We start from the raw sequence: 17,763 nt of genomic DNA, 5'->3' as shown, positions 1-17,763 counted from the left end.
GTTGACTATTGGTAGGACTCAGGCTGTTGCAACACGGGCCTCTCGAGGTGGTGATCGGCTTCTCCTCTGATAAGCAGCCCGAGAGAGTGAGGTTGAAGCCACAGTGTGTTTTCTGACCCAGTTTCAGAAGTCATGCTCTGTCATCTCTAGGACATCCTCTTAGTCACACACGTCAGCGTGGGAGGAGACTGCATTAAGGCCCAAGTACTAGGAGACAAAGGTCACTGAGGGCCATCTTGGAGGCTGGTGACCACATGGATTGCCCTTTTGTTGTGCTTTTGGCCTCCCAGCCTGGAAGGCTCAAGCCTCCCCAGTAAGTGGGGTGGCCCTTCTCTCCTAATGCTCTGTTCCTCCCCTGTTGTCGGCTGGGGTGGTATCTCTGTGGGGTGGGGTGGTCGGTCGTCTCTGGAGGTCTTGCTCTACAGTTATCTTGCAGGAAGGTCTGTGACTTCTCTACTGGTGTAGCCACCCCCCATCCCCACCACATGGTCTCCTGGCCCAGGCCATGCCCCTGCCCTGTCCCCCACCACCCGCAACCCTGACTAGCATGCACTTGGGCCCGTAGGAAAACAAACATAAGAACTATTGCTGTTCCATGCCTCACTCTGGGCTAAGTATTTTGCATTGTCGCACTCAGCCCTGTGAGGCAGGCATTCTTTCTGCCCCACTCTATTGAGGAGGTACTGAGGCTTAGGTCACTCATCTCATTCGTGGTGAAGATTCAAACCACTGCTGTTAAAAAACAAGTGATTTGATCCCGGGGAGGGCCTGTGTGAAAGCCATGGTGCTTTAGCATGTCCTCAAAGGAGGGGACTCTTTATCAAGCTAGATCATCAAGTGAACCATAAGGAAGTATATTTTTGTGATTGTATATGTGTGTGTGTGTGTGTGTGTGTGTGTGTGTGAGAGAGAGAGAGAGAGAGAGGTGGGGGAGAGGAGAGGAGGGAGGGATATAAGTGTCTCTTTCTGGGGTTTCCCAAGGGCCAGTGACTTGGCTGCCTCAAAACAGGGCTGGCAACTTGGGCTTGAGGCTAATTTTCTCTCAAGCTCACCCTTTCAGGAGAACTTCCTTCCAGAGGAGTGAGTCACCGCAAGCGCCATCTCCTTCAGCTCTCTGTGCCCACAGTCTGGTCTGCTGTCACCAAGGGCAGTCCCACAGCAGTGTGGTCACTAGGCCAGTGATTGGTTCTGTGGTCTCTTACACTTCTATGGTTGATGACTTCCTGGAGGAGGATTCAGAGTTTGCGTGTGGGGTCCTGCTCAGAGGGAGGAAATCCAGGCCATTGGATCTTATCCTAAGGGCTGCTGAGGGAGCCACAGTGAGACCTGTGCCCTTAGGACTTTGCTGGGGGACACTGGAGGCTGGCTCATAGGGATTATTGCCATTTTCTTATTCCATTTTACAGATGGGGAAACTGAGGCTCAAGGGCTCACAGTCTCTCCCAGGGCCACCCTGGTTGGGGCAGAGGTTGCTGTCTGGGGGAATTTCATCTTATCCAGGAGCATCCAGGAGTGGCAGTCATCATCTCAGCTCCCTGACCTGTCTTTGGGCCGAGGGGGCCTGGGGTTTGCCTTTATCTGGAAGCTCTGGGATCTGGGGGCAAGAACATGGGCCCTGCTTGCAGAAAGGTGGCAGCCTGCCGGGCCAGAGAGGCTGTGTGGTGCAGTCAGGCACAGAGATGGGAACCCAAGGCACAGGATCTGGGGAGCGTGGGTAGGAGATTGAAGCAGGCTGGCCTGGAGTTGGAAAGGCCCATCACTGATGGTTCAGAAGCCAGCCCTGACCAGCCCCTGATCTGCTCTCCGGTCAGAGTGTGACCCAATTACTTTTGCTTGGGGTAGGATGTCCAGGGTGGAGTGTGGACCAGAGCTGTTTGAGTGTGGCTGTGGGGGATGGAAGGCTGTCCTGGGTTCTGCCCTGGCCCATCTCTACCTCTGTTTCTCTCTGGCTGCACGGTCACTGAGGCTACCAGCTGAACTTCAGGCCCATCAGACGGACTCTCCCTGTTCTCTGGCTTCTTTCCAGCCTTGCTTCCCCTCCTCCACCTCCAACTAGGCTTTGAGCCTGGCCTGGGTCATCTCCATGGTCTGTCTCTATAAGCAGCTATAAGCTGGGGTCCTGGAATGATCCTCTTGGGTCTATCCTGTCTTGGAGAGCCTCCAGGGAAGTGGAGAACAGACCATAGTGCTTACCTTTCTAGGAATGCCTCCCCCTCCTGCCCACCATCACCTGTGTGGGCCACACTATTGGCTTTGTCCCCCTATACACCAGGTCTGCGGCTGCCTCTCTGCATGCAGTGTAGGCTCCCTGCTTCCCCTGAAAAGGATTACAAATACTTTTAAAGCTGTGCTTTCAGGGACTTTACACATCTGGCCGTGAGGAAGAGAGATGGGTAACAAAGGCATTGTGTTGGGAGAGAAGTCTAAGGGCCAGGAAGGAAGATAGGGCCTCCGGAGCTCTTGACTCATGTTGGCCTGTGAGAGCCAGAGGACACTGCTGGTGGGTGGGCTCTGTGGAATGAGGCTCCCACCCCTTGCCCCTTTTATGAACCTGGGGTTAGCTGGTGACCATTGTCTCTGATGCCCGACCCTCCAGAGTTGGGTAGAATGTAGGCTGACTCAGAGGTGGTGGGGGTCAGTGAAACATAGGCTGTGGTGTACTCTGATTGATATCAGGGTCAAGGTCTCGTCTGATACTAGGGCTGGGGCCAAGGCTGAGGTTTGGGTCTGAGCTCAGACACTAACTGGGGTTCTTCCATAAGTGAGATGAAGCCCTGGGCCCCAGGAGAAGCTCCCATTTCTGTCCTGGGCTCTTCAGGGGTCTTCCTCCCTCTGTGCTCTCTCAGAGATAGCCCTGGCAAGGGGCCACGTCTTTTGCCTGTGCTGTCTCATTTAATCCTCCCAGCTGTCCCACCACACAGAGGTACTGACGCCCATTTTACAGATGGGAAAGCTGGAAGACTAAATGAGGCAGTTGAGCAAGTGATGGGGCTTAAACCAATATGTCCAGGAGGTGGGGTACAGATGCTGTGTTCCTGGGGTAAGTTCAGAGGTATTGGCCAGGTGGGACCCGGAGAAGGGATGACTCTAGTCTAGGGTCACCTGATAAGGGAAAGACTGGGCTCCCAGGCTGCCTCTGCCCTGTCCCCATGCTTCCTCTGTCTCACTGCCCACCCTCATGCCCCTGTGGCTGGCCTGGCCTGACCCTGCCTCTTTCACTTCCTGGCTGCCTGGCCTGGGTGAGGAGGGCTGGGGAGGGTCTGGCTGGGAGGAGTTTGGGCCCAGCCCCTCCCTGGGGTTGAGGGGTGGGAGGGGCCTCGCTTGCAGACAGAGCCCCTTTGTCTGGGTCGCTGTGCAAAGCAGCTGGTCTGGGATTTCTGGGCGTTTTTTACATTTGAAGAATAATTGCATTGTCTGGGGGGCCCAGGAGAATCCAAATCCCTCCCAGACCTGTCAGGCAGTCTGAAGAGATTCCCCTGGACCAGCCCCCCAGCTTCCCTCCCCCTCCCTCCCTTCTGTTAGAAACCTGAAGCAGAGAGGGGTCGGGCCCTCCAGGGAAACTGAGGTAGGGCTGCCACCCCTGTTAGGAGGAGAGACTTGCAAGTCCCCAGGCTTGGTTAGGGGAGGGTCCTGGGGCCCCCTAGAGCCCTGCAGGAACAAACATGGGCCATATAGGAATGGAGAAGGCAACTGATTGGAAGCGGTGGGCCCACTTGGCAGTGCTTCCGCTGGTGGTGTCTGGACTCTTACCGGTGAGGTCAGGTGAGCCAGGTGCGCTAACTGCCTCGGCCATTCTCTTCTCCTCTGGGAAATGGGTCATTCATAATGAGGTGACCTTGAGAAAAGGAAAGTGAGGCAGACACATTTGGGAGTAGCCTGTGTTCAGAGGGGAGCCAAGGAGAGTAAGATTTTTTTTTTGTTTCTCATGAGGGGAGACTTTGGAAGGGCGTGGGGGCACCTGGGATGCTGGCCCTCGGTGGCAGTGGCCACTGTGGGGGGAGGGAAGTGACCTGCTGATTGCTAGGTGAGCAGAAGTGGACTCCAGTCCTGAGGAGGAAGGGGTGCCCTGCATGGAGCTGGGCCACTGACCCTCCTGGCGGTTCACTCCTGCATAGCCTGGGGCCACACCCTGCTCAGTGGTGGGGGGCTGCAGCCTCATTACCAAATCATAGCATAGTTTTTGCTGGGGTGAGATGTCCATGCTTTGGGAACAGAAGAATGATGGGGGTCGGGTGAGGGGGGTGATCACATAGCCCAACTAGTGCCAGGAACTCCCATTTCCAGGGTGTCTGTTGCTTCAGGAAACATCAGTAGAGCAGGCCTTGTGGGTGGGTTCAGCCAGGCACGGAACCCCCCAGCCCCAGTGCCCTGCACAAGGGTGTGCTTGTTAAGAGAAGACAGAGCCAGCTTCTCTGACATGTGTGTGGGCCGGGTGTCTCCTCTTGGCCTTCAGCAGGGCAGCACGGAGGATCCCAGGACCTCAGCGAAGCTGGGGTATATATGTATGTTTGGTGGTGTCTGAGTGAGAACTAAAGCTAGAAAGGTCAGCTGGGTTCAGCAGGTAAAGGGCTGACATGTCGAGGCCTTACCCATTCTTGGTACATGGTTAGTGCTCAGTGAATATTGTTATGTTATGTTTCAGGGTTATGTTCCTGGTCAGTGGGAGGCCTGGGCCTGCAACCCTTGAGGCAGGCCCAGCAGTTCTCTAAGGGTACAGTTCAGAGGGAGGAGGCAAGAAGTACCTCGGGAAACAGAGGGTAGAGGCCACAGTGATTCTGACTGCGGGCTGGACATGGCTTGACCTGATGGAGAAGGGCAGTCTTCCCTTAGGGACACATTCAGCGTTGAGCCTGGGGACGGGGGAGCGGTCCAGCGGTGTTAACCATGATGCAGAAGCACAGGGAGATACGGAGCTGCCCCCAGCTCAGTCCTGGACATTTGCAAGAGGGGCTCTGGAGGAGCCCAGGACTAAAGCATGTTTCTGGTATTTGGAGATTAGGAGGCACTTCTTGGAGGGTAAATTGGAGGGGGATGCAATGAAACTGGCGGGCATGCTGAGAGAAGGTATGGTGGGGAGGGAAAGTGGACACACACTGGCCTCCTCGTCTTTATCCTTCTTTCTTGGGGAGCCTGCCACAGGAACAGGGCCTTTCTTCCCTCTGTTCCTCTCTTCTTCCCCTGCTGCTGCCTTCTTTCCAGACTGGCTTCTTGGGCGGGTTCAGTCAGGACAGTGTTGGCTTTGGGCCGCAGGGGGAGGCGTTGGCTGGCAGGCCAGAGCAGGGGTCAGGCAGTGGGGCATTCAGAATGAGATGGGATGCTCACACCATGCCTGGACCTGATTTCTCAAAGCTACCAGGCTTGGCCTGTCTGGGGACATGGGAGCTCCAGGCTCCCACCCTCATTTTGCCATGGAAGTAGGATCAAGAAGACAAGTGTCTGTTGCCCTGGGCCTCCCTCCTCCCCCACCCCTCCTCCTCCTCCCTGCCTGGCTGAGCCAGCACTTTTTCTTCTCTCCTTTATCTGCATGAGAAGTACAGGGTGTTCTGTTTCTCCTGTGCATACAGATCAAGGAGCGGATGTTATTTATTTATTTATTTCCCAAAGGCAAGAGAAGAACAGGCAGGCAATGGGGTGTGTGTGTGTGTGTGTGTGTGTGTGTGTGTGTGGAAATTAAGTGTGAGTCTTCTTCCTCAATAAGCCATTTTCTCATAAAATTTTAAAAAAACAAAAACAAACAAAAAACATCTGAAAGGAAAAGATGCCACAAGCCAACAGAAAATAAGCGGCTTCTCACCCCTGCCTCTACCCTGGCCGGAGATCACAGAGCACTGGAAGGTCCAGTTCAGGGTTTAGCTGAGGGCCTGGCACACAGTAGGTGTTCCTGCCTGAGGTTTTCTCTGTCCCTTTCTGTTTGGACCCTGTGGTGTACTGGCTCCATGGGCTGATGTGCAGGGCCACAGGGGGACTCCTCCCCTCTCTGTGTATAGGGCTTCTCTGGCTCTTTCCCGAAGGAATTGGACTGTGGGATTCCTTGTGAAGATCAGAGGTGCAGGTGGCCCTTGCTTGCCTATTTCCACCCCTGTGTTGCTTGAATTTAAGGTCCCTGATACATTGGGAACTCGGGGTTCTTTCTGTGTTCCTCTTAAAGGCAAACTGCCCACCTGCCACTTCCCGCTGTGCATTTCTGAACCCTCCCCCAAAGGCCCTCTGCTTATAATTTAGTTACAGAAACTTACAGGTGATTGTCACACTTGAGGGTCTTACGAGTATTGTCAATCTGTGACATCCACACAGGGCCTTATTTGACTATAGCAATGTAGTGAGGACAAGACGGCCCTGTCTGAGGCTAGCCAGGAAGTTCATGTAGCTGGCTGGGCAGGCGCTGTGTCCCAAGTATGCTTTCCCTGTATCAGCTTCCAGCCTAACTAGACGCCGGGTTTTCAGACGCGGTGGCCCACAGAGATTGGGGTTCTGTGAAGAGATTTCAGAGGGGAGTGGGGACCTCCTCACCACCACCATTTCATCCCAGTCACACACGGGGCCCCACAGGAACTTTTCAAAAAGGGGTCGTCACCAGTCAAGTGTGAGACCCCTGCGGCAATCCCCTCCTTTATTATAGGAGCGGGGCGGTTTTGGAGGGTGCCCGCCGGAGGCAGATGGGGGGGGGGTGGGCTGCAGATGGAGCCTGGAGAGCAAAATGGAGGCCTCCCCGCCCCCACCCCCACCCCCCAGTTCTGGGGACTGAGGCATGCGGGCGGGGCGGCGGCAGCTCCAGGTCGCATCGAGGGGTTGGAGGCAGGTGGCATCCGCGGGCCGCTCTGAGCATCCTGTGTGTTTACCAACCTGACGCCAGCCCGCGTCGCCTCGCCGACCCTTCCTACCCCGGCCGCCCGGGCCCCGCGTGCAGGCAGCTGCACCCTCGCCTCTAAATTGAGTCCACCGGAAGGAGAACCTGGGCGAGGGCAGGGTGGGAGGGGAGGACGTGGCCCACCGGACCCCGTGCTCCCAGAGGCCAACAGCACCTCGCTGCAGGGAGCCGGCGGGGACCGGAGGAGGAAGGAAAGGTTGTGCCAGACCCGGCTCCGCTGGAAGGGGGCGGGGAGCCCCGGCCTCCGGCCGAGACTTCGCCTCGGAGGGGCCCGCGGGCACCACCTTCCGGCCGGCAAGCGAACTGCGGGTCGCCGAGGCGGTCGGCCTGGGTCTGGGGGGCTTGAGGGGAGTTTGTGGGTGGGAGTCCGAGGATGCGGCCGTCCTAGGCCGGGTGCCCAGGAATGGCCTCGGCAGGCGGAATGATGGAGGCGCGAGGAACAGCTTCGCAGCCTCAGCGTATTTAGAAAAAGACCCCTTTGCTAATCCTATCATAAAGAGATGTTGGAGGGCGCGGTGCAAGCTGGGACGGAAGCCTCAGTGGTCAGACCAGGAGATGCGAGAAGGAAGCAAGTGCGAAGTTTCCCCCCGCCCCCCAAACCACCCCATCCCAGCCATCCCCCACCTTCCCGGGCAGGGATGGATATGCGAATAGTTACTGAGGCGCATGCATATACATACAACAAATGGCACAAATCCTGAATTCCCCAAGTTAGTGGATCTTTATATATACACTGTGTAGCCACCATTCAGATCAAGGTACATATCCCTTCCGCCCCAGAGAGTTCCCTCCTGAGGCTTTTCAGTTATTCCCTTCCTCCCAGTCTCTCTTCTCTCCTCACAGGTTCATTTTACCTCCTCACGAGCTTCACGTAAGTGGAGTCATACAGCACGTACTCTTTGGTCTCTAGCTTCTTTTGTTCAGTGTAATGTTTGAGGGTATCAGTACTTTGATTCTGTTTATTGCTGAAGAATATTCCCTCGTAGGAAAATGCTACGATTTATTTACCCATTTTCCCATGGCTGAGCCTTGGGCTGCTTCTGTTTTTTGGCTTTTGTAAATAAAGCTGTTATGAGCATTGTTTGGCATGTCTATTTGGTGGAATGTGCCCTGCTTCTCTTGGGCTTATTCTTGGGGGGTGCGGCTGCTTCGTCACTGGAAGGGTTATGCTGAGCTCTATTAGGTGTGGGAGACAGTTTTTTTACTTTTTGTGTCCCCTGCCCACTTCACTGCCCAGTAGCCACCTTCCGCCCACCCTTCCTCTTCTGTTGTTAGGTCCCGGGTACTATTAGAGTCTGGAGCTTCTGCCGCTGAAACTTCAGCAAAGATAATTGAAATAGAAGTTGCTTGGGTCAGGGAGGGAACAGGGACGGGATTAGAGAGGAGTGGCCCCCAGACAATTTCAAACCCTCGTGGTCACTATAGGAATAGAAGGGTAGCTTCTCCCAGCACTGGGGTGATTCAGGGACCACCCCCCCCCCCCCCCACCCGCCCCGCCATCAGCTCCCTAGCCTGGCGTCTCTGAACAAGCTGGCTTACTGTAACTGTCAATTTGATGTCTGGCCTCTGGTGCCATGGGTCCTCACAGTCCACCGTTTCCTGGGCTCCTTGCTCCTTTGCGGTGACTGAGGGGCTGAGTGGCTGAGGAAAACAACCAGAGACCTACCCGGAATAGCAGAGGCTTGTCTGATACCAGCCTCGTGGCACTTTCTGGGGGGGGGGCGGGCGGGACTATGTCCTGCCCACCAAATTGCCACTTCATTCAGCCTGTGAAAGACTAACAGAAAGCAAGAGGACAAGAGAAGGGGTAAAGGAGAAAGAGTGCCAGGGGAGAACCACACAAGGGAGGGAAAGTAGAGGCTCCAGCACTGTGTGTGCAAGAGTCCTGAGGTCTGTGTGAGCATCTTGGGGGTCCTTGTGAGCATCCCGGAGTCCATGTGAGCATCCTAAGGTCTGTATGAGCATCCGGTTTTGGTGTGAGCTGGATCACAGCAGCTGGGCTGGGGCAAGCTGGTTCAGGGTCAGCAGGGTCAACAGCTTCTCCTGACTTTGGCCTTTTTGCTCATCCCCTTCCTGGCTGGTTCTTGTCTCAGGTTTGCTGAGCAGGTTTGGGATGGGATTGATGGGTTTCAGGGGCTTGGGGCAGGCTCCCGGCAGCCCTGCTTCTTTGCAGGGCCCAAAGGTTCCTCTGCTCCACCTTTCTCCTTCTCTCTGTCTGTCCTTCTCCCTCCCACGTCCTTAGGAGATGGTTCCTTTCGTCCATGGCTCAGGAGGAGCACAAGGACTTGAGGTTACCCCCCTGAGAACAGAGCTCAAAAGTGTCCCTTAGGGCAGGTAGGAAGTGAAGGCAGAGCAGGTAAGCCATGACACCCCTGCCCCCCTCTCCCCGCAGGTTCCTAGGAGGCCAGTGCGGACGGTATGCAAAGTTGTGAATCCAGTGGCGACAGTGCGGATGACCCTCTCAGTCGTGGCCTACGGAGAAGGGGACAGCCTCGTGTGGTGGTGATCGGCGCTGGCCTGGCTGGCCTGGCTGCAGCCAAAGCACTTTTGGAGCAAGGCTTCACGGATGTCACTGTGCTTGAGGCTTCCAGCTGCATCGGAGGCCGTGTGCAGAGCGTGAAACTCGGTGAGTGGGCCCCCTCCCCCTGACTCCTAGGCCAAGGTCATCTTTTGTCCTTCAGTGCTCTGGCCCTGCCTGGAATCTCATTATTTTGGTTTTCCCGCCCATGGTAAACGTTCCATCATGCATGCTGCCTGGGCATCTGGCAGAAGCTTCCTTTGCCCTTTGAGCAACCTGAAGGGCCCTGGCTTTCGCTTTTGACATATGACCTGGAGTGCACAGTGTTTAGGAAGGAGAGGACACGCAGACCAAACTGTCTTGGCAGTGGGTGGACCAGTTTCTACTTCTCAAGAAGAGGAATTCTGTAAGTCTTTATGAGTCATTAACTCTTGAGTGTGAATTAATATATCACGACTGAGAGCCAGTCTTGGGGCTAGGGAAGTAGAAGGAAGTACTCAGTAGGAAGGAGCTCAGGGAAGTAGAGGTAGATGGGATTTGTGGGTGATGGGCAGATCTTAGGATCATCTGGGAAGAGGATCTGTCTGGGTCGCAGAGTAATGAAGACCCTAGAGAAAGGAGCCAGGAAAGAGACTTACCCCAGGGGTGGGCAGATTTTTCCAGGGGTCCTAATGGGTGGGGAACTTGCCTGAAATGGCAGCTGGAAGTCAGCGCTTCCCAGCCAGGGCATCTATCAGTGAGAGGCCAAGTGGGCAGGGACCACGCCTGAAATCCTAAGGCATGTGCTACGTTGACCCTCCAGAGGATTTTGTATCTGGGTCAATTCCTACACGGGGCAACAGGGCCACGCAGTTAGGATGCCCACATTTGATGGACACGGAGCCTGGCTCAGAGACGGAGGTGGTCAGGCTTAGAATGAGCAGAGGCTGAGGATGCACATGGGGCCCTTTCCTCTTTCAGAAACTTTGATGTATTGAGAGTCTTCTAGAGCATTTCCTGGAAGGCGTATATAAGGTTGCGTCCGTCTCCGGCTGGCACACACAGGAGTGTATGTTGGCAGTGAGGATGGAAGTGCCGTCCAAGGTGCTCGTAAACCTGGGGACGGCCAGCAAGGAAGCCCTGGGACTCTTTGGAAAGGGGCAGCTCCTGTCAGGATTCTTGAGTCTTGATAAAACATTCAGTGTGCCACACAGAAGCAGAAGATGAGAGGACCCGTGGCCCCGTCTCATGGGTTGCTGACCACGGAGACACACCATGCATGGTACAGGCAGCGAGGCGGAAGCCTGGGGCTGCAGGAAGCTGAGGGGAGCTACCATCTGTTGGTGGCAGAAGTCTTTTTGAGCTGGGGGAGCTTGGTGCTGGGCGGAGATGAGGGGAAGGAGAAGTAGGAGGGAGCCATATGCCTGGAGTGATATATGCGAAGAAGATCGAGGCAGACCCTGCCAGGAGAGTGGACAGCACACCTAGGGAAGGGCAAACTTGCCCCTGTCATGTGTGCAGACTTGCAGGGTGGAACACCCAGGCTGCAGTTGGACCTCCTTCAGTGTGAGACGCTAGCTGTGAGTCTCAGTGACGTTGAGAAGGTGTTGAGGGCCAGAGGCTCGGGGACACCATGGGACAGATGAGGAGATGGGGTTGGTGCCCTTGGATGCAGGGGTGTCAAGGATCACGGCGGCCGAGGAGCAGATGGGAGAGGGTGGGAGATATCTTCACACTGGGGCCTGCTCACCCCACCTCCTTGCAGAGCCTGACCAGTAGGGGTGGGATGCCAACCTTGCGGCTGACCTCAGGCTGATCTCAAACCCGCTTTTGCCATGTGTTGAGCCAGGAAGGGTGGCCCGTGCCTGGATGTCCCTACCCTGTGGCAGTGGGATTTGGAGTTCCCTGGCATGCCCAGAGGAGGGCCCAGGCCCCTCCCCGAGGTGCTGGTCCCCTTCTTCTCTTGGGAGCTCAAACTAGGCAAGACACCTTGGGGAACCCCAAGCCTGGAGGCAGGCACTGTTTTTTGTTTTTTTAGTTTTTTTGTACCTCTCTGTCTGTCCATTTTTCCTGGACAAAAGGACGTACACATTCCTGCCTCCTCCTCTGCAGACACAAGGAAATTCTGTCTCACTGGCTGTGGCATGAGGTTGTGGCACAAGGCCATGGGCTGTGGGATGCTTTTTCTCTTGCTCTGTGTTTGGTACATAGTATATACAGGGCTATTGTTAGTAACTGGTGGTTTAATTAGAAACAACCCAAGAGAAGGAAGGTATGCAAAACAAGAATGTCCAGTTTGAGGGGTGATACTGTTGTCTGTTACGATGTATTCAGAGAGCGATTGCTACCTAACAAATCACCCCCAAATGTAGCAGCTGAAGGCAGCACCGTTTTATTTGCTTAAATTCTGTGGGTCGGGAATTTGGGCTGGACTCAGCTAGGTGGTTCTTTTGCTGGTCTTGCCTGGGATCTCCCACTCAGCTGCAGTCATCTGGTAGCTTGACGGGGGCTGGTTTGTCTAAGACAGCCTTACCCATTTGTCTGTCTGCTGGTTGGCACTGGCTTTTTGGCTGGGCCACATATCTCTGGCAAGATAGGCCTCTTCAGGGTGGTCAGATTCGAAGAGGGTGATTGTGGAAGCCATGAGATCTCTTGAGGCCTCGGCTCCGAAGCCACGGATATCACTTTCACTGCATTCCCTTAATCAAAGCAAGTCACGAGGTCAGCCCAGATTCAAGGAGGTGGGGAGACAGACCCCACCTCTTGATGGGAGGATTGGCAAGGTCATATAACAGGCCATGTGTACAAGGATAGGAGGAATTATTGTGATCATCTTGGCAAAAAACTTAGCTGCACATGATATCTTGAATCAGTCCTCCAAAACAAAACACAACACACAAAAAATGTTCCTCTGTCTTCTTCCATTGTTTCAACATCCTTGGGAGCTAGGCAAAGAAGGAGACAATGTGCCACAGTCCCTGCAGCATCCGAAGAGGAAACTTAGGCCCAGGCACAGATGCCTCAGAGTATCTGGTACCGGGGCTGTGGGTGGGGTGGTGGAGCCAGCCCCGGGCCTGGTCCTGCCTCAGCTTGGGTCCGGGAGTTTCCCCTTCCCTAGTCAGACTCCCAGGGTTCTGCCCTCCTTCTGTTCTTCTGCCTTAGGATGAGAGAACTTAGTTTTCTCTGGAAGTCTATTTTAGACTGCCTTGGGGAGGAGTCTTCCAGACTGTAATGTTTGTTCTCCTCTGCTCCGGACTGAGTTGGGAGGGGGGCCACTTTCTCATCTGGGACAAGGGTTTAGACCATGAGATGTGGAGGAACTGGAGTCAGGTGAGGACCTTGAGTCAGAGGCCCTCTTCCTGGGTCTCCTTATCGGATATTATGGATGACCTCCCTTCCCTCACTGGGACCACCGTACCCTCAGGTGCCCACAGAATGTCTCCTGAGGGAGAGTCACCAGTGAGGATGGAGAGGCCAGTATCTGGTGTTGTGTTAGACAAAGGTGGAATGCAAAAGGAGAGCCTTCCAACTATCCAGTGAAGTGACTCTGGGACAAATCACAGAGTCATTTAGGGTGGCCATTATCTCAGCTGAATGGTGGAATCCATTTCATGCCACATGTAGTTTCCACTGGGAACTTTTCACTGAAGACTTTGGTTGCCACATGGGACCCAACTCCCTTTCTGCCCTGTTGTGGGCATGGAAGGAGGCTCTTGAAGGAAGAAGGGTGAGGCAGTGTTCTGGCCCTCTCCGAAGAAGCCCCTGCCCTTCTAAGGGCCTGTTGTTGTCACCATCAGGACACGCCACCTTTGAGTTGGGAGCCACGTGGATCCATGGCTCCCATGGGAATCCCATCTATCATCTAGCAGAAGCCAATGGCCTCCTGGAAGAGACAACTGATGGGGAACGCAGTGTGGGCCGTATCAGTCTCTACTCCAAGAATGGCGTGGCCTGCTACCTCACCAACCGTGGCCGCAGGATCCCCAAGGACGTGGTTGAGGAATTCAGCGATTTATACAACGAGGTGAGGTGTTAGCAGGGCAGTTGGGCACATGGGTGTGGGAGGCAGGGAGCAGCCTGGTAATATGGGGGGAGGAGTTGGGTGACCTGTGGGGTCTTCTGTGATTCTGGTCATGTTTTTGCATCCTCTCTGGGCCCTGTATTTGGAAAATCAGGACAATTTGAGGACAGAATGAAGATGATGAGTGGGGAAGTACTAGGTAAGAGACCATCGATACAGATGATTAAATATTTCTTCAGAAAGACCTTAAACATCTTTTATTAGGGGGGCATCTGGATAGCTCATTTGGTTTAGTGTCTGACTCTTAATTTTGGCTCAGGTCATGATCTCAGGGTCCTGGGATCGGCTGCATGGGGCCCTGCACTCAGCAGGAAGACTGCTTGAAGATTTCTCTCCCTCTCCCTCTGCCCCAACCCCTGCTCTCTTTCTCTCTCTCAAATAAATAAATAAATCTTAAAAAAATCTTCTATTAGACTTTTTTAATAGGTGCTTGGGTGGTGATTGTTGTTACTGCTTTTGGATACTCTTGTAAGTGGTAATTTTTTAAAAGTTTACTTTCTACTTTTTTCCAGTGTGTAGAACTATAACTGATTATTACATATTGATTTAGCTACTTTGGTAAAGTATTATTTTAATGCTAATATTATATCTGTTAACCTTAATTTATATTCTAATAATGCTTTGGAATTTTATGTACATACTATACCAAAAAATGGCAACTTTTTTCCTTCTTTCTAATCCTCAGACCTGCATTATGCAGTAGAACTTTCTACAACAATGGAGATGTTTTAGACCTGCATTATCCAGTAGGGTAATCACTAGCTACATGTGGCTGTAGAGCTCTTGAAGTGTATCTAGTAACACTGAGGAACTAAATATTTAATTTAATTAATTTTAAATTGCCACAGTAATAGTTAATTACTATTACATTATTATTTATTATTAAATTTATTATTATTACATAATAATAATATAATATATATACTATAATATTATAATTATAGTTTATTATTATTACATTATTATTATTATTACATAGTTTGGTGGCTATTGTATTAGACAGCACAGCCTGAGACAACTTACTTCTTTTCTTGCCATATTGCACTGGCTAGTGTCTCCAGTATAGTGTTGGGTAGAAGTGGCAATGGCACACATCCTTGTCTAATTCAGGTTTTTAAAAAAGTGTTCATGTTTTTAGTATCTTTCAGTGTTGCTGTGAATTGCACTTAACAACCAAGGTAGCATGGGGGCCTTGCCTTCTGATAGCTTCTCGTTTATAGTGTAATGAACCTTCACCGCAGGTCAGCAAGTTGGCTAACAAGCACCTATTGCACATTTTCTGTCTCTTGGGTGTGGGGGAGGAGAAACAACTCTCGCTTTGGGGATAGTCCTTGCTGAATGGAAGGTAGGCACACTGTGACTTCTCTGTGTGCACCCACAGGTATATTGTGTGTTTTCACTCACGTACAAAGAGATTGAATTGTTAATGAGCAGATAAGAACCAGTATTCTCCAAAGTAGACCTTTCTGGTCTACTGGGAATTAGTCACATCCTGATTTCCAGGTTGTAGTGAGTGCTTTAAACATGGCTGCCTCTTGAGAAGGACTTTCAGGGTCTATGACCTGCTTGTTCTTTTAAATGTGCTTAAATGTAGATCATCGTCAGCTTCTGCTTGTGGTTTTGATTTTCTAAAGCTACGAGTGTGAGCTATGGAGAGCAGGATGTTGAAGGTGGGTTATCAGTTGGAGTCAAAATTTGGGTCAGAGGGAAGAGATGTTAACCATGAGGAAAGAGAGATTTCCTTGTGTGGCTCTTAACCAGAGCTAGAGGCCATTCTGAAGAGACTTGCTCTAAGCTTGGGAAGCCCTGCCTGAGAGTGGTTTCATAAGAAATATGTAACCTTCCTCCAAAGGTGATGACGACTTTGAAGGGCCGCTCATTTGAATCTATTCTGCTTGTTAACAAATAAATGAGTTCATGCTCTAGTATCGTATAGAACTTAGTCCCTGGAGAAAGACTACCTTGATTCAAATATTACTTCTGCCACTTATGAGCTATATGATCTTGAGCAAGCTGTTGAGGCTCTCTGACTCTTACTTTCCTCATCTATAAAACGGACAGTTAAAACTACTTCAGAGGGTCATGAGGATTAAATGAGATCCTGATGAAAAGTACTTACTGAGAATCAGGGTGAGGGTTATCAGCTGGTATAGTGCCATTTCCCTAGGTCACATTGGGAAGACGTCATTTAATTCAGGACAGGCGACTGTACCCCTATGCCAAGCCCATGTTCAGTGAAGGCTGTCCAGTTGGTGGCTGACAGAAAGAATCATGTAGATGTACTAAATTTATCACTCCCAGCTGCACATTTCAGCCTTTAGTCAACATAAGCTAAGGACTGGCTACCATGTTGCTTATTGCCTCAAGGGGGAAAAAAAAAAAAAAAAAGCCAGGGAGGAAGAGGCCAGCCGAAAGCCTGACTCCTTGGCAGTGGTGCTGGGTGAGGAATTTGCTGAGGATTCCAGTTAAGGTCAAATGTCCAGCATCTTGTGACTGGAGGGAAGAAAAGCAAACAATTTAGCTCACTTTCTTTTTCATACTGTATACTTCGGAGATATGTTTAATTCATATTTCTAGCTCATGGGGAGGCTTTTCCCTGGAGTGGGATGATGAACAATGGTCAATGTCACCTTCCTTCTGCTAGGGTTCAGCCACAGGGCCCTGTCCCGGGGCTGGGTTACAGGGCAAACACCCATTCCCATGAACGCGTGATGACCAAATTCAAACTCACTTTAGGACGGGGAACACACGACTAATTGACACCAGCCCCAGATGTTTGACCAAGGAGCCCACAGTTGCCGGTGTCCTGGGAGGGAGAGTGTGCCACCCTTCAGTGACACCAGGGTCCAGAGACCTTGACGTGACTCTTAGTCCCTCGTGCCCTGCCCCTGCCTGCCTTTTCACAGTCATCTCTTGTAACCTTCTCTTTCCTCGCTGCCTACTTGGGCAAGACTGAGCTACTTACGTTCTCTCAGGGCCTCTTACCTTCCTCATCCTTTCCTCTCTTTCTCACTGCCAGCTGTCCCAGGTCATCGGGGTCGATCCCACAGCCCCTGGGTTCTAGAAACAGCCCAGTTATGATATCTCCCCACTCCGAGCTAGGGCAGGGGAACGTTCTTGCTCATGATTATGTTCTGTGTTTGGCACAGCCCAGTAACTGTTCATTGAGTGAATGCTGGGTCTCAGACCTTGCCTGCTGGGGATGCCATGCCTGACCCAGGGCTAGCTTCCTTTTTGCCAGGGAGACGAGTCCAGTGTTTGGTGGGAATTATGTGCCAGGCAGGGAGGGGAGGCAATAGGACCATGCTCCAAGGGACGGTTTGTTGCTTTCTGTTGATAAGGTGTGGGTAGGAGTTCTTGCCAAAATATGCCTGTGAAATGTATTTTCATTCCTCGGCACCCTGGGGCCTCCCTCCCCACCACATGTCTTGCCCCAACATAGCCATCTTGCTTAAATAAATCTGGGTTCCACAGTAAAAACACTTCGTGTGGACCCGGGAAGCGCTAGGGAGCATCTCCTGGGAGGTCAGATTTCAGGGCTCCTTCTGCTCCCTCTCCCCCGAGAACACCAGACAGGCCAGTTCAGACTGCCCTCCTGGGAGAGGGGGAAGCAGATACACTTGGCCAGGAGTCGTGGGGAAAGGGTTTGGGCATTTGGTTCTGGGAAAAAAGGAAATGCGTGCAGACCTGGGTTGTCCAGTGGTTGGTCGGCTTTGCCACAGATCATCCTTTGTGGGAGGGGGCGGTTCCTTTCCCACAAGCCAGCAAACATTTTGCTTTATTTTCAGCAAGGGCCCAGCAAGAGGGCCTCCAGGGCTCCCTCCTGCTCCCAACAGACCCAGCGGGTCTTAGAGGGCAGTCTGGAAGCAAGGAGGCGGGCTGCCCAGGGCAACTTGTCAGCCTGAACCTTGGCCCTATTGGTGCAGCCCAAGTGCGGCACCCAGGGCTACACAGATTCACCAAGGAAGAGGCGCTGTGGGCTCAGCATGTCCAGAAATACCTAGAAGGTGGGGACTTCTGAGTTGGGGTTCTTTGGTCTGAGACGGAGGTTGGAAGGAGGGAGTGTGTTTTCAGCATCCTGGGGGTCTCTCTGGCAGGTCTATAACTTGACCCAGGAGTTCTTCCGGCACGGTAAACCAGTCAATGCTGAGAGTCAGAACAGCGTAGGGGTGTTCACCCGGGAGGAGGTACGCAACCGCATCAGGGATGACCCTGAGGACCCGGAGGCCACCAAGCGCCTGAAGCTTGCCATGATCCAGCAGTACCTGAAGGTATCCTTGTCTGCCCAGAGCTTTATTGAATACAGGGTGGTTGGTG

At 52.7% G+C, this 17,763-nt stretch overlaps 1 protein-coding gene across 5 annotated transcripts in view; it reads left to right on the top strand.

Annotated features, from left to right (window-relative positions):
* Nucleotides 1-17,763, top strand: part of LOC132021753 (spermine oxidase) — a 47,637-nt gene that overhangs the window by 14,989 nt on the left and 14,885 nt on the right. For 4 of the 5 annotated variants that reach the window (XM_059406600.1, XM_059406595.1, XM_059406599.1 and 1 more), the window contains exons 2-4: nucleotides 9,261-9,494; nucleotides 13,163-13,389; nucleotides 17,544-17,717. In XM_059406600.1, coding sequence (XP_059262583.1) covers nucleotides 9,287-9,494; nucleotides 13,163-13,389; nucleotides 17,544-17,717 — 609 coding nt within the window. In that variant the 5' untranslated portion in view covers nucleotides 9,261-9,286. The remainder of the gene's footprint in view (nucleotides 1-9,260; nucleotides 9,495-13,162; nucleotides 13,390-17,543; nucleotides 17,718-17,763) is intronic. The other variant, XM_059406597.1, reaches the window with a different exon arrangement.

The sequence above is a fragment of the Mustela nigripes genome, chromosome 7 (genome assembly GCF_022355385.1).
Source record: "Mustela nigripes isolate SB6536 chromosome 7, MUSNIG.SB6536, whole genome shotgun sequence".
Classification (NCBI taxonomy): domain Eukaryota; kingdom Metazoa; phylum Chordata; class Mammalia; order Carnivora; family Mustelidae; genus Mustela; species Mustela nigripes.
Note: the sequence above shows the minus strand (reverse complement) of the source record. Positions and strands in the feature narration are given on the sequence as shown.